The sequence below is a fragment of the Dromaius novaehollandiae genome, chromosome 5, assembly GCF_036370855.1.
Source record: "Dromaius novaehollandiae isolate bDroNov1 chromosome 5, bDroNov1.hap1, whole genome shotgun sequence".
In the NCBI taxonomy this organism is placed as follows: Eukaryota; Metazoa; Chordata; class Aves; order Casuariiformes; family Dromaiidae; genus Dromaius; species Dromaius novaehollandiae.
In genome coordinates, this window is record NC_088102.1 from 43,196,523 (window position 1) to 43,213,346 (window position 16,824).

Sequence of the window (16,824 nt, forward strand, 5' to 3'; positions counted from 1 at the left end):
CCTTTTCTTTTCCTTCTGGAATTGGTCACCTAATTTGTGCGTTTTTCCAGAGCAGCAACAGTCTCAGTGGAACTTCTGTGCAGAGATCTGCTGATGGGGCTCAGATCTAGAAGTCCTAGGCATGTTCACTCTACACACACAGATCCACAGAACAGGCTGGGTCCATTAGGAGTGATGATTTCAGGAAATATCAGACTTATAAACTGTGCACAAACCAGTTGCTGAGTACCTGTGCAGTAAAGTCAAATGCTCCTGGAGTACAGCTGACTAGACTAATAAGGGTGCATAAGTGAAGTTCCTGCACAGTAAGCCAGCCTGCAGAGGAAGCAGCACATTTAATGGGCTCAATTCCACAGAGGCAAGATAGAAATACGCCAGCAGCATAGTATTAGTTATCCCTGACTCTCAATAGGGCATAACAGTGTGTCTGTTGGGACCAGAACTAAGGGAGTGTCTCTGCCGCCTGCAGCAGTGTCATGCAACATGCCCTAGCTGCCTGATAGATGCACAGTCACATGTGCAGAACTGAAGAGCATACCATGGTAGGAAACTGTAGAGTTCTCAGCCAAGAAAAAGCTGATTATGTAAAGACAGCACAAAGGCAGCAGAGAACAGTGGGTCAGAGAAAGAAATGGGCAATAAATTTGGTCTCCATGAAAGCTGAGGCGATTCGCAGGAACCTCATGCTGGAGAGAAACCTTCATGGTAAATAGTCAAGGTAAGGATCACTTACTACTCCGGGAATACTTTCTGAGGTCTTACACGTGAAGGCTGAAGATTCATCCCACCCAAAACCCTGCTTTAGACATTCTGTCTCCTCACCTCTGGGCTTTTTTCTGTTTTTTCCCTTTAGATAAAGAAAACCAAGATCTTTCTGTATATAACAAAGGCTCCACCTTCCCCTGCCTTCTTGAAGGCTGTGTCAGCCACTTGCAAATCTGTGAATTCATCAGTGACTGCCCTGCCAAAGAGCAGGAAGGGGTGAGGTGTGGTGAGTATGTGGCATGCCACTTCATGGGAATATTCATCCCGTCAGGAGAATTAATTTAGAATGAAAAATAAGTTAAATTGATTCCATCTCTAGATGAATTCAGTTTTTTGCCTCCTGAATTGATTTAGCCTGTGTGTGTAAATTGGGTATCAAGATTCTCTTTGAAAATTCACCCTCTATAGGATAATATGGATTTGGGGCTTTTGTTTTTTTTAATAATGCAGTACTGAGCTCAGTGGCTTGCCTTTCTTATTTACTGCCCTTTCAGAGAAAGGCAAAACCTTATTTATACATCTGCAGGTGGCTGAGGAATTCCTGCTGAACCTGCCAGCAGGAGAAGGCACTGATCATCATTCTAGTGCCACCTCCAACATGATCAGTCATCAATCTGTCCTTCCAAGATCCCAGTTCTGAGCTCATGTTGCATATCATGATGGAAAAATCTCCTGATTAAGCAGAAGTGGTGCTAAGAAGCATCTTTTAGCTTTGTTGCAAGTACAGTGGCAGAGATGTAAAATAATTTGTCAATAGTCAACCTTTTAGCTGCACATAGAAACCCTTATGGTATCTGCAATTTCACGTACAGCAGTGGCCTTTACAAATGTATGACAGTGATTTACTACTCTTGAGATTGTGGGAAGTGTTCTTCAGTATCTAGAGTAGGACAGAACTGCAAGGTTTCTAATATTTCCACATGCAAATAGTGTTGACTTTTTGATGGTGACTCCATGGAAATAAACAAATGAGACCAGATAATATTTTGTCATTGAAAGACTGTGTGGCATAAGTTGTGTAACTTAGGGAACCACAATGACTTTTGACTTTTGCTGCTGTTTGTTTTCTTCCATAACCAGGTTTCTTCTTTTTCCTTAGTTTTTCATGTTGTCCCTTGCAGACAGTCTCCCAGAGGGCTCACATTGCTCTTTTGAAGAAGGTCCTTGTGGCTGGACACTGAATGGTACCGCAGCATCCACCTGGTCTATTAGGGGCTTTACCAAAGTGATTCAAGAAGCCCCATTTATAGGGTCTGCCTTGCAAGCCACTGGAGGTAGGTTTCTCGTAGTTCTCTCTCACTGTGTGTGCATATGTGTATATATAATAGCCTCAGTCCTAGCTTTTAAAATTGATTTAAAGTTCTCGGCATCTCCATTGCCAAGTCAACTTTAGTATCAGTGTTATCTGGAACAATTTTTAAATGTGGACAAAGCTAACTTTTGATCATGAGTCAAAACAGCAGCAAAGTTAACACAAAATTGAAGGAGACTAGGATTTGTCTTCACTTTTAAAAAGAATTACATTATGAATTCCCTTCTGTATATACCTCTTCCCTCTGTCTGCCTCTTATGAGCTATGCAACTGTAGAGTGCTTCAGCAGCAGCATGACAGTTGCTGCATCAGAAAGTGGAAATTGCCCAACAGAACCAAGCAGCTTGTGGAAGCATGTATCTTTTGGAGACCTCTGCCAGACTCTGCCAGTGGGTTCAAAGGTTAGGAAGAGTATCATACATAAGTATATCCTGAGACCAAGTGTTCATGCACATTTTGTGTCACAGGAAACTGCAATAAAGAGTCAGATTCAATTCCCATAATACTTGGTAGATAAGAAAGAGGGAGGCTAAACCCTTTGATGTATAGCCTTAAAGTCAGAAATGTTCAGCACAGATGGGTCTTGGCTCACAGTTCCCTGTTGAAATGAAGGGTGTCCATATGTGAGTGTCCTTTTTGTGTCTTGAGAACTTGTATAAACTTCCTGGGAACAAAGACTACAGATAAGCTCTTCCAGCCCACAATTTGTCTGATTGATCTATTTTTAATGTTTATGGTGTAAGAATTATGGCTGAAGAGGGCACTCACTGTAGATTGCTGTGATCCCCTGTATTTGGATGTGATGTCTGAGGTTTGTGCACTAATGTTTCAGGAAAGGGTTTGGGATGTTGGCTTTTATGTTGCTAAAATCCACCTTCCTTCAGTATTTATTATATCCAAGTTACCTGCCTCAATGGTAGATCTGCTGTCAAGCCTTAAAGTAGTTTCCACCATGTCCTCCTACTTACATTGTGCTTCAGCACAAGGATGTTAAATTATTTCAAGAAAATATAGAAAATGGAAACATGAAACGGATTCCTTTAACAAATTTCTCCTGTGATCAGGTGTTCATGAATCAATGTATGTGTTCAGCAAGTGAACATCTAGCAACAGACATTTCTTGTTGGCAGAATGAGCATGAATCTTGTCTTTTCTGATTCACTTTTTTGTTCACAGGACACTTCCTCTACCTGCGAGCAGACAGCAATCGAGCTAGTGGTATGGCCAAGGCTTACAGTACTAGCTTGCCAGCCAGTATTGCCACTGAAGACTACCAGGTAAATCACTCTGCTCCTAGCATCTTTGTGGAGCTGTTCATCAGGCTGTGGGCACTCTCTGCATAATATGCCCATTCTCCCTGTGCCTCTATATGCTGTACAAAACACTGCAAAGCAGAAAAGCTGACGATAGAGCCCAGCTAGCTGAGTGTTGAACACCAGAAAGGAGACATGAGGCGCTGCCCTAGTAAGAGAAAGGAAGAGCCCCAGATCTACTCACAGATGAGGGTAAATTCCCCAGCCTAACTGTACTGACCATTCCTCTGAAGGATACCCAGCACCTGGACTATATGGGGTGACTTTGGTTTCTATGAAATGGAGTTGGCCACCTAGGCTGTTCATCTATTCAGTATACCTGCTGCTGAGACTTTTGTTCCTAAATTCTGCTATAGGTTAGTGGCAGTTAACAAACTTGAGAACTTCACTGAGAACAGGAGCATGAAGTTAATGGGGCATTATAATTTCCATGAATAGATGAACCTCAACTTCTGCTCACATTCTTCTGAAATTTCAAGTGGTGAAGGCAGCTAGGCATGGTAAGATTATGTATCCTGTCTTCAGCCAAGATCTCTTTAAAGAATAAGAGGAAGTCTGGGATGCTGGAGTTAAATAATGTTGCACTCAACAACACTTAGGAAAATTAGTGCCCTTGGAGTGCTTTTGTACCCTATAAAGTGCCTGGGTAGTCACTGAGAGGTAGACCTGGGTGGTTGCAATGGGAACCTTAAGAGATTTGAGCTGTGGTTCAAGCTCTTTCCCATGAATCTTTAAGCTGGTGAGAACACTGAGGAGGAATGTGTTTGGTATTGTTTTTCTAAAATGTGTGACTAACAGAAGCATTTAGTGATAAAGAGGTTCTTGAGTAAAGCTTGCTTTACTGCCTGTTGTTCCTTAAGGACATAAAAAGGAAACCGGCACTCCCTCACCCAGATGGCATCTGCCACAATGGATATAGTCATTAGTGCCTGCAGATCAGCTCTCCAACATGAATGTCAATTCAGGTCTCCACCAAGAAAATTTTGTACTAGGAACAGTGACGAGCTATGCACAAACACTGGGGGAACTAGTTGCATGTATGTTTTAACAGATTGACCCAGCATCAAAGGTTTGGTGTCTCAGATCCCCAGGGAGGGAGATCTCTTGCCAAAAGGGGGTGTCACCCCCTTTTTTTCAGAAGATATTCTCCTTTTTCTGTTCTTTCTCTATTACAGGTCCAGTTCTCAGTGCATGTTTTTGGCAGCTACAATGGTACCATCTCCTTCTCTGTCAGGGAAGAGACAAAGGGAGCCCCAACCACCTTGCAAATGTGGGAAAGAGCAGGGAGCTGGAGTGACCACTGGTTTCTCATCACTTTACCAATGCCAGTGCTCCAGAACCGGTGAGACCCCCACTGGCAGCATCCAGGGATTTTCCTGGATGTCTAGTAAACTGTTAATGTCTTTATTGTGAAGTATTGCTTTTATTATTGCCTTCTTCAAGTGCCATTTCTAATGAAAAAATTACAGGAGCACAGCAATTCAGCTTGCTGAGGAAGCCTTATTTCACATGTGCACATCTTCATGTACATACCTGGCTTAGGGCAGCACAAGACCAGACTGTGTGTCTGCACTTGCAGGCTCAGTGTTTAGGTACTGGGAATAACAAGTGTCTACTGTAGAAACATTTTATGAGTGGGAGGAAACCAGTATACTCACAATGGCAAAGTGCTCCCAGTAAGGACACGGCTATACTAGCAAAGCTGCACTTTGTAGTCCTACAGTGAAAACAGCTATGTGAGTCAAATAAATGGTTGTGGTAAAACTACAGTTTAGCCAGTACATCTGTCTACGCTACAGGCTATGTCAGTGCAGCCTGGGCAATTGGAGATCATTCATTGCCATGTCACTGACACAACGTTCTCAGCAAAAGACAGTGGCCCAAATCAGCCTTGCAGAAAAGTGTGCGTCACCATCTTGGAAGTGAAAATACAGTGATAATACTGGCTTTCTAAAACAAGCCAAATATTGAAGATTCCAAGAATTTCAGCTGAATCTATTTTTAATCAGATGTTTCTCCTCCCCTGCCTAGTGTCAGTTGATCTCAAACCCTGTAAACAGTGTTGGCAGCTGCGGTTTTTTGTACCACATAAGTGATTTTTTCAATTGCTCCATTCTGCTTTTTGTTTCTTCCTCGGGAGAACCTCTCTCACATAATGCATCTAACAAAAAAACAAACACCCCCCCCCCCCCAAAACTCAAAGTCTATTTAGTGAACATTATAAATGGAAAAAGATCTGCCTAATATTTGCAATAAATTGTGTCTTGAAACTTCATAGATTAGAAGGTGTGAAGAGATTCTTTTTATCTTCAAATGTTCTCAGCATCTTCATGTAAAAGGCAAGGGATTTGGGTCTGGAAGTGAAAGCAATTCACATCCAACAGGCGGTAAGATTCAGAGAGAGAGAATGTTGTTCCACTTTCTGGCTAGTTTAATTTCATGGTTATCTTTGGTCTGAGCATTATCAAATGTTCACCATACACAACTTTGTCATGAATTATTCCTTCAAGATAGGGCAAGTCTGCATGCTGGCAGTGCATGTGATATTCTTGTTTGACACTTTGTCTAGGGCCCTGTGGATTATCAGCTATTTAGTAGTGAGTATGTAAAGTGAAGCTGTCTAGAATAGCTCTTTTTGCCAGGCACTCCCACCTGGGCCCAACCGTTTAGGATCCCAGAGTAGAGTCTTAGGGGCTCTGTGGAGATACCTAAGATTTTCTGTCTCTGAAAAATGGTCCCTTATGTTTGTTCCCTGAAGCCTCCGCTTTCTGTATCAGCCCTTGCATTTGAAGGGAAGTGGATCTTCTGTGGCGGTACAGAATGGATGGCAAGAGGCTTCAGGAATATTATCCAGCATTGCATGCAAAAAATTGATATTCAGATAATGTTATGTTTGAAAGAGTTGAGCACTCAGAACAGAGAAAATGAAAGAAGTAGGAGGCTCCTGTATGTGTGCATTAGGACAGTCTGTTGCAAGTAGTTATGTCTTGTTTCTCTTCATGTAACCTTTTTGTACGTCATTTCCAAACAAATTTAAAAAGTGGATAATTTATCATGTGACATGACAATGACAGTCACTGTGGGTAAGGCTGGATGGAATTGTTTCATCTGGCAAGCAAACGTCTGCTATTTGGGCTAGCAGAGTAACTGACAGCAGTAATAACTTGTCATCTACTGCCCTGGCCACGATAGAAACCGACGCAGCACACACTTTGGTGGAAGGTGTTGCAGCTATTTGCCCGGAGCAGGGAAACCCTGTTCCTCCTTCTGCCAGGACTCCTGGGCTGTGTTCCAGCCTTTTGTCTTGTTCCTTCCATGCTCTCCTCCTCCTGCACTATCTCACCTGCTTCTGTAATAGCCTGTGCTTTCTTTCCTTATTTTCATACGCTTGGTGTCTCTTCCTTCTCCTTCAGGCTCCCATTTGTGATCCCATTTTGTGTGTTACATGCTTCCAGTCCCAATCTCACTTTCTGAACTCTTTACTGCTTCTTGTTTCAGTCTCTCTTCCAGCAGGTAGTTTGTCTCTGTGTGACTTTTTATAAAGTCTGTCTCCCTTCCCTGCACGTCCATTCCTTTCTCCTCCTAAACGTTTCTTGTGCTCTCTTTAGCTTAGGTGATCCCGGATCTGCAGGCAAGGTTTATTCACAGTTACCTACTGCAGTTGACTACTTGTTTCTCCCAGTAGATCTCAGGCCTAAAACCCTTGTGCACCAAATCCAAGCTCCCTTGATGTAACATTCCTAGGGGAGCTCCTCAACCTCTCCAAGATGCCAGCTTGTTCGCTCTGGATTCAGTTCAGGCAGCTTCTTTCTTCTGTCTGCCTGGGGTTCAGCAAAAGGAAGAAGGGCTGGGGAACAAAAGATATATTCATAAATTCGGAAGGGCACTTTCTCTGCTCTCACCTCATGTAGCTGAAGCAGGACTTGACGTAGTTCAGAACTGTACTGCCATGGAAAGTACTGTTTAGCTCCAGGCTTGAGGATATTCAGGGCAGAGGAGACTTTATAGGATTTAAAAAGTTCTTCCAAGCATGTGGAAATATCAGGAATTTTAAATTTTAAAGGATATCTTACTAAAATTTGAATAAATTCTCATGGAGATGGCAAAAAGCTTGTCCCTGCCGTAAGACTATCTTCCTCATAAATTTCAGATCCCAACTCCAATTCCTGGCAGCACAGAGTACTTAAACAGTTATCAGCATTTTCCAACATGGTGAAAATGATGAATCCCTGCATTGCCTCATTTTCAACACTAGTGAAACATTTGGTTGCTATACAAATTCTACCCAAATCACCAAAAATAGGAAAGTTCAGCCTAAACTGGTTCAAGTTTGGCAAAGTTGCAGGCAACTGTAAACAGAGGCTTATTGTGAACATTACTGTACAAACTTAATACGGTTTGGTATAAATCTCTGTGAATGAATTTTCTGTATATTAGCAGGTGCTGCCAGCTTTCCTCTGTAATGCAAGCTCCAGCAATGCTGTACTTAGGGAAATACTTAGCACAGAGTTTGACGTAGCATGCCACTCTCCCGTATTCTGACTTTTCAGGGAACTACTGTCCTTCTCTTGTTGTCCCTGAGAAAGGATGAAAGGGCTTTTTTTTTTTTTTTCCATGTTTCTTGAAGGGATGATAGTCAGTAGCAAAATGGTTGGGAGGGGACAGGTTGGGAGAAGCAGATCATGAGAGCTGCAACCCACACAGTTGTTGTAGCAGGACATTTATGTGTTGGTGAGGCCAGAAGGAGAGAAACCTTGACTGGTAGAAGGAGGTCATGTAGGGGATAAAGGTATTTTTTAGCAAGAGCTTCCTCTAATGTGTTTATTTCTTAACTGAGGGGAGATGGAAGACAAATTACATAGCTGATCACCCTCCCAGTTGGGCATCTGGTTACTTGGAAAACAGCGGTGGTCAGTTGGCAAATTCACTCACTCAGTTCACATACACAGGGAAAACAGGCTCTATCAGAAGAAAATCAGGAAGGCAGAAGACCAGAGAGCTGGAGAGTGTAATATGTTAGTGTTAGCAAAATGAACTCAATTTACAGGAACACTGGAAACCCTTCTGGCTGCACAGCACAGGGTTCAAATGGCAAATTCCTCTCCTCTTTCTGAAGTTACAAGGAAGGGGAGGCATACAGAGCCCAGAGCTTGAGATGTCTGTTCTCCTGCACTGGAGGGGGTCATTCCCCAAGCTCCCACTCATACACAGCTGGAGCAGAAGTCTACCTTGTAGTGCAGTGCTATGGCCCTCCTCCCACTCTAGCTCTAGGGACCAAGCACAATAGATTGATCTGACCAGGGATACCTTACATGTGGATCTCTAATTAAGAGGTAGACTGTGCTGCTGTGTTTGTTGTGTGGATCCTAGAAGTGTCCTAATCCTGACCTCCTACTGCTATGATTTCATCTTCCATCACATGGCCAGAGGAAGTGCTGTTTTATGTCAGTGGAGTTATATACAAGGTCTGAAAATGCAGAAGTGTTGTTAAATCTGCTAATAAGGAGGCAGGTTTCTGTAGGAAGGGGCTCCAGTGGCAAATTCCTCTAGTAAACCCATAGCTGAAAGAGAAGGGTGATCCAAGAGACCCTGGATTTGCATTTGCTGCAACAACACTATTACTCTCAGAGGGCCCAAATCCTGTAGGTGTGAACTCTTTCATTTAAGCATAAGGAGCCATTCTCGAGTTGGGATAAAAGCAGCTTATCCCTAAGGATTTTAAAGCAGCTATGCCCTGTTACATCAGCCGTGGATATGGACCAACATTTGGCTGGTGGGTGGAATATACATACATACTTTATTGCCACTAATTTGGGACAAGTATGTTCCTAGGCTGAATGATTAATGTTAGGCAAGTCAGTGCTTGATCTCCCATAAATCATGATTGAGTTTCACCAGTGACAGCAGTAGAGGTCCTCTCCGTATGCTTTTAATAAGGTCTAAATGGACTGGGCATCAGACATCTGCCTATTTCTGAAGTTAAATCAAAAACAGTTCAGTCCTATCCATTAAAAAGAGACACTTCAGCCCATTTTCTTTTCTCCTTGTGAATTCAGAGTGTGGTAATGCATGAGATGTGACGGACCCCCTAGATAAGTAGCTAACACCTGGTCATGCTGGAAAAAGATGAGACAGCCCAGAAAGCGAACATTTTAGGGAGCTATGGCTAAAATTTAAAATGGCCTGACCTTCAGCTAAAATAAATTTGTGCTACCCTTTTGTTACAGTTATTTACATCAGCTGAGAATCAGGTCCAAGATGCGTATCTATTAGGATGTTGCTGTTATGTTCAGTTTTCATTTTGGCCATCTTCTTGGGGGTAGAAAGGAGAGGATTCTTTTTCATTATGTTTTTGTGCATGTAATTCCCTTAATACTGTTAGAGGTTGAACATGGATAATTGCCTGTGTATGAATATTTGTGAAGGATGACAGCTTGTGTTTCTACATGTATGTGCACATGGCAGGGGAAGCAGGGCTTTTATTCTTCCCCATGAAAAGGGGTATTATATGAATGTTGGTTGGTCCTTACTAACTGCTGATGTGTAGATAAGAGATTTCTAGCAAGTCCTTTAGGCTGCTCGGCTTGGATTGTCTGGAGAAAATGTTCTAAATAGTGATTATTGTGATTGGATGATGAAGGGACATTTAATTTTAAGGGTTTTTTTCCCCTACCCCTTTGTCTGTCTTCTCTAAAACTTCTATCTTATTGCAAAGGTTTCACCTGCAACTACTAGCAACCTGGGGCTGGAATTCCCAAGCTGATATTGCTGTTGACAATATTACATTTGGACTGGACTGCTTCACTGGTGAGTCACACGTTGCACAATTCCTTAAAGATTTTCAATAGGGTAATCAACATCCCATAGGTCCAGGACACACACATGCTGTTCCCCCCATAGAGCATACTTGGATCATTTGTGTTAGCTTTCACAGCAGAATGGTATTTTATCTCAGACCCGCTGAAGATTGCAAATGGAGGCAGTTCTGCAGCACATCAGATTCTCCTAGCACTTTTTTTCCCCGCTAATCTGAGATATCCTGCATAACATAGTTGAGACCTGTCTGTGTGTCTTGGCAAGAAACACTGGGCTCACTCCTGAGCCCCTAAGTGGAAGGCTTACATCACACTGTTCTTCAGCAGTCTCCTCTGACCAATGTACCCTGGCAATTGATAGCTGAAGGGAATTTTTTGAAACCTAAGTGGAAAGTCACCATATTTTAGAAGAGAAAAGGAGGAAGATGGAAGTATAAAGTTTCTCACAGAAAAGTTTAGATTATTGCCACAAGTTTATTTTACTCTGAAAGGAGGTGCATCAAATGTCACTGCCAGGTATATAACAGATATATGCTGTCCTTTGCTTCATTACTGCAAATGTGATGGATCACAATGTATGCTACTGAAAATGCAGCCAATGCTACCCTTTAAAGCATTTTAGCAAAAGAGATGAATTTACATAGAAGACAAGAAGAAAGAGGTTGGATATTTGTACCACTTGGGAATATTAGAAACTGGCTTCTTTTTGTCCCTGGAGAAAAGCTCCACATGCTGTATTGTAAAGCAACTGGAGAATATGCAGCACTTTGAAGTATGACTTTTGTTACAGAAAAAACGCGCATCAGTAGTTTTGCACTACCCTTTATGTGTCACCACATCTAGTACATCAGCATTCAGGGTAATAACATGTCCCTGCAGAGACTAGCTGTAGCCTAATGTAACACGTGGGAAGGTTTATGCCAGAACTGACACATGTTAAAAGTTATACATCAACGAAGCACCTTTTCACTCCCTCCTCTGTCTGATTTGGTCTCCTGTTCTCTGACCCTTTGTTCTGTGGGCACTGAAGCTGCTATTCTCTAAAATGCCGAGCACCCACAATTTCCTTGAGGGTAGAATCATTTGTTCACTTCAGCTCCTTAAACACCCATGGCTCCCAAACACTTTGAGACCTCCATATTAACCCTTTGTTTTGAAATCTCTTGAGGAAAGTGAAGGGAGGGATTCCAGATGATCTTTTGTCTAGCTGCCCTCCTCCCCACTGCTGCAGTTTATTGCCCTCCTGAGAGCAAACAGAGCTGCTTGTGTAATTATACCTTTGTGCCAAGGCTGTTGCTTTTGCTCTAGTGCACCAGTTTGGATGGCTTGAACTAAGGCACTGAGCTCTACACTAAAATGACCAGTGCACCCACAGGCATTTTGTTTGCTATGGTGTAGGGATGTATGCTTTGGCAAATACGTGGGGCAGAAATGCCACTGAAGCAATGTTTATGAAAGCTTGTCTGCTCAAGCTCCCAAGTTGCTTCTCATTTTTGATTAGTATAAATTGGTATAGACTTATAGGAGCAGCAGCCACTTACCCTATCTGAAGGTGTGACCCAGAGATGTGTGACTCATGCAGGAGAAAGACAGCATGAAGGAAACATATTTCTCAGAAGCCTTACACTTGCCACTATTCCTCGAATCCTCTTTGCAAATTGACATTTTCTCGCCTCTGAAAGCAACCCCCTTGCATTTGTCTTCTTATGAGTTTAATTCAGTTATGTTGCGGAGAAGCCCGGCAGCTCTGCTGTGTTTTCAGTAATGAAGTTATCTCTCCCTGGCAAGGAGAAGCTTCAGATGTCACTGATGGAGCCAATTAAGATCGAAGCAGTGATTTCTACGCATGAGGGCAACAGGAAGGACGTATGGCAGGAAGGAAGAATTTGCTGTTTGCTAGGATGTATATATTAATTTCTCCATCAATTTCAATCCTGTAGTTTAATTACTCTGCAAAAGCCACTGCAGACTTCAAATGCACTGCTTGTGTGTATGCAAGCCAGGAAAGAAGGTGAGGTCTTCCATATCCATTGACATCAAGTGAAAGATTCAGTAAAATTTAGGCAGAAAAAAGTGAGTAGTGAGGGCAGCTCAAGGGACATCAAAAAGGAAAAAAAATAAACAGCCTATCCCTTGAATGGGATAGTCCCTGGGCAGAGACAGATGTTTCCCCTGTGCAAAAGGCGAGATGAAACCATCTTCTGGTTAATACAAGCGCCTTCTGTAAGACAGTGTTGCAGACCAGATGATGTGGGTCTGATTCATTGTGAGAACTCTCAGGGGACAGGCATAAAGATATTTGAAGCTTTTAATTAACTAGTGCTTGTATAGGAAGAGGTCTGGATTTTGGGTGCCTAAATATCTTTGAAAATGTGGTGTGGCATGGCTAATAGACTGCATCTGCATGACTGTTGTCCTCCTCAGTGCTTAGCTAATCAATACCTTAGGTAGTCCAGTTTTTGACTTTGGAGTCTCCGCCTCAACAAAGCCTGGCCCTGTGGACCTGCCAGTCTCAATGCTAGATGTAAATGGCAGGTGGTGGTTCAAACTAATCAGTGCTGCCTCATTTGACTAATTTAGTAGAAGCGTTGACTGGAAACACAATAGATCAGCCAAAGGGTTGAGGACAGGAGAAGCTGGCATAGCTTCCTCATTCCCTCTCCCATTCCCAGAGAAGCTGGAGAGGCTTGCAGGAGTACTCCAACCAGCACCAGTAAGGCAGGATCTGTGAAGGGATTGTGTACACTTTGGGGATACTATAAGGCACCTTACTCTGGTCCCCAGAACCACTATATTTTTTTCATTACAGTCTCAGAGACAGAGAAGTAGGAGCTACTTACTTTAGCTCTGCTCCTGCAGGAGTTACCCATCTTTCTCCTTTACTCTTCCCTCTGTCCTACTCCAGTGTGGAAATTAACATTACAAGCTGAATCCTGGAGAAAAGGAGTCCCTTGTTTTTCATATTTTTCTCATATAAGTACACCTTAATAGGAAGAGGTCTTGTTCCCTTCTATTCACTTAACAGTCAGCATCTTGGCTGTTAGAGGAACAAGTGGAAGTGAAAACAGACTGGAAAACCAGGCCTTGGATCCCACAGCTACACCATGTTAGTAGACAACACTGTCTTACAAATTCACGTCTGGCAATGCATGAAGTATCAGCCTTCTAAGAGTTAACAGCTCATGTGGACAGGCTGATGCTCAGCCTGTCATGCAGCTTGTCGGCTGAGCACAAAGGAGACAGAAGCTTCTTTCCAGTGTGAGAAGGTTTGAGACCGTTTGGAGAAGGAGGAAAGATTGTTTGGAAATGAAGCATTGCCTTAGGATATACTCAGTTGGGATGCTGCAAAAAAAAATCCATGCAGACACACAGACCAAGTCTGTATTTCAGGGACTGAATTACATTCCTTCACTCTGGCAAAAGTAACCAGGCTTCTGTACATCTCTAAGCATCCAGAATTGTTGTGACCTTTGGGATTCATAATTTGATGAATGCCTTGGGAGACCAAGCATCTTTTCTGGCTATGTGTTGTCTTTTTAGTTTGGTTTTCCTTCTTGTCTTTGATCCAGATCATTTGTTTTGAGTTAATTTCATTTTTTGCTGGCTTGACAGCTCCATCCATTGAAGTTCTCTATCTCTGTATGAACAGAGTGTGTCAGTACAAAGCTCCCTTTTACTTCCATCTACCAATGTACTTTCTGTCAGACCTGGGGGGAATATTCTCAAGAGTAAGAGCTCAGCAAGGTCACCATGCTTCAATTACTTATTTGGCCTCTCTGACACAGCTAACAAGGATGTTAATTATCGCTATTTAGAGCAGTGGCTTTGTGGCAGAGATAACTCTGCAGCTGGAACTGAGTCTTTTTTGAATAGAGTATCAAACAGCTGTTAGATTCTCACAACTGGAACAAATTGAAATAATTGTAATGTTTTTCAACTAATGAAAAATGTTCACTATTAAATTAACTGAGAGCTCATAAAATGGAAGGAAGTCTCTCCTTTTTTTGACAGAGATTTTCTAATCAAAGATCTGCATAATAATGTGTAATTTAACTATTGAAACAGGATGTTTGCAGACTATAAGGCAAGGGATCAGTTATTACTTTTTCCTATTGTAAGGCAGCTTTGGTTATATGTGGTGTTCTTAATGCATTCAGTGCTTTAGATCAGCAACTGCTTTGAAGTTCCTCCTTTCTCAGAAAGGGCTGGTTTTAAAAGGGCCTGTTTCACTGGTCAGAAATGTAGCTTTTCGCTCTGTTTTTTTCAAAAAGGTTTGTCCAAAGATTTATGGCTATGTCAGGGGTATGCTGCTGCTTCTTAGCTGTGCGTGTTAGTGAGGTATGTCATTTTGGTTTGTATTTTATTTTCTGTACGAGGTCTGGGGTGCTCCAAGTTTGCTGGTGAGAGGGAAGTGATCCATTAGACTGGTTTACCTACTATGATGCCAATAAGAACAAAAGATAATAATTTTTGCCGTCACTCTCCTTTATACATTCAGTGATTTGGCTGCCCAGCATTGTCACCTGCCCCTTTGACAACAGATCACCAATACATGGTGTCCATTCTCCCAAGCCATGGTTTTCCCAAAGTCTCTTGTAATCACAGCCAGTGAAATATGTAGGCCAAGGAGTTTATCCTACAGGTGAGACTGCATGGGATAACATGGGGAGCTAAGCCAAGATGTGGGCCCAAAAGAATAATATAAATACCTTTTCTGTACCAAGCAGTCTTTCCTTGTTTTAACCAAATGGTTATACTTGGTTCATTCATGTGATTTTATGAATTTTCCATCTTTCTTTTCTACTGCCCTGCCATCTCTCTCGTCCATTCTACAAACTAACAGGAAGACAACCAAGCTATTTTGGTGGGAAGCGCCAGTACCCATGGGAAGTTAGTATCCTGGATGAGCATCTCCTGAACCCACTGGAAGAACCCTCCCTCCCAGGTAGATCCTTCTGTACTGAAAACCTGTCTTCTGGCTATAACAGGTAGTTCCTTCCCCATCACCTGTGTGTAATCTGCCTACCCTACAGCAAAAGAGCAAATAAACATGAACCATCCCAAAGATGTGGAGAACACATTAAGTAGTCTGTGCTTTGCTAGAGTGCAGCAGGGTGCTGGAGCCCAACTCACCAGTCCTTAAAGAGTGTAAAAGCAGAAGCTACCTGACTTAAATGCAGAGTGGACAAAAGCAAGGCCAGGAGGGAAAGGTGTAGACCAGTACCAGAAGCTGGGGATGGACAGAAATGTACTGAGACTTGGTGAGCAGTGAAGCTGAACCTGATTGGTGGGGCAACAGGGGTGTAGAGATGGGGATCCAGAGAGGGAAACGAGTGAGAATCTGAAAACCCACTGAGGAGAGAGAATGCTAAAACTGGATTAAAAGCAAGGAAAAGGGGGCCACTGGGGACCAATTTGCTGGTAGCAGTACAGGCTGGCATTCTGGAGGGCAGATAACTGTGTGGGTGAGAAGAACTGGCTAAAGGAAGGCCTGAGGAGGGGAGGCTGTGCTTGGGCAGTCATGGAGCCTGGGCTTGCCTAAAGAGCCAGGCATAGGGGAGAGGCACAGGCAGTTTGAAGGGGACAAGACAGGACATATCAAGCTTGGAGCACAAGCAGAAGTCTAATAAGTACCCAAGGAAGCATATTCCACCTCAGAACCTGAAATGAAATGCAGGATTCTTGTGTCTTGAGGTTGTTCTGCTGCCAACAAATACATGTGTGTGACTGCATGCTCTGGCCCTCTGAAGACTGGATCCACCTGAAAGGTGACAATCTGTACTGCTCTTGGGCTCCTCTACTAGCTCAAGTGACAGAAATTTCTGTAGTGGAGCTCCCATCCCATTGATCTATCTGCGTGTTGGCAGGAGGACATCTGTTGGAACATTTAGGGATAGTTTTGCTTGCCTTTTTCTTTAAATAAGATTACAAGTTTAAAAAAAGTTTGTGCTATTTACTGTTTTACTACCTACCGTTTCTGGTATTTACTATTTTAATCATTCAGCTCTTGAACAGTTCTACTGTGGGATATCCTGTGCACCTGACTCTGGCCCTTGAGCACGCACTGTATGGTACAGTTTTTAGTTGCATTATCCAGTAGTTTTATTCTTAGGCCTCGTCTCATTCACTGGACAGGATGGACCTGTTTAGGGCTTGAAAAAGAGTTGTGAAATGCAGGAGATGGTTATTTGCCGCATTGTTGCAGAAACTACAAACAGTAATGAGAGCCAGGAAGAAGTCTGCTTGGAGGAAAAAGGATCCTGGGGAAAGTAGGAAGATGCTGTCCTGCCTATTGATGCTGCTACCACAGGCTGTGCAAGCCTTAGACAAGTTGTTCAAACCCAAGCCTTTCATAGAAGGTCACTAGTTGTACTGGCAGGTGTTTTCAACCTTTACTTCTGGGTATACACTTTGGTTCCCATCTGAAAGCTGAAATAATATCTCCTTGCATCATACTGGCTTTGAGAAGAGAAATTTGGTAATGTCTTTGATACACTTGGATAAAACTCATCAGAAGCCTGCAAAGAAAATTACAGATTTATCTGCAGTCCATGATTTATTAAATAGTGTTTGGGAAATAAGGTGAGAGAAATAAAGCAAATAGTGGCTATAAACATAG

At 42.6% G+C, this 16,824-nt stretch overlaps 1 protein-coding gene across 3 annotated transcripts in view; it reads left to right on the plus strand.

The window, feature by feature from the left end:
- LTK (leukocyte receptor tyrosine kinase) overlaps nt 1-16,824 on the plus strand; it is a 103,027-nt gene that overhangs the window by 56,654 nt on the left and 29,549 nt on the right. For 2 of the 3 annotated variants that reach the window (XM_026095848.2, XM_064512616.1), the window contains 6 exons: nt 854-991; nt 1,887-2,039; nt 3,254-3,354; nt 4,566-4,732; nt 10,106-10,197; nt 15,049-15,150. In XM_026095848.2, the coding sequence (XP_025951633.2) occupies nt 854-991; nt 1,887-2,039; nt 3,254-3,354; nt 4,566-4,732; nt 10,106-10,197; nt 15,049-15,150 (753 nt within the window). Of the gene's footprint in view, nt 1-853; nt 992-1,864; nt 2,040-3,253; nt 3,355-4,565; nt 4,733-10,105; nt 10,198-15,048; nt 15,151-16,824 lie in introns of those variants that run through there. The other variant, XM_026095849.2, reaches the window with a different exon arrangement.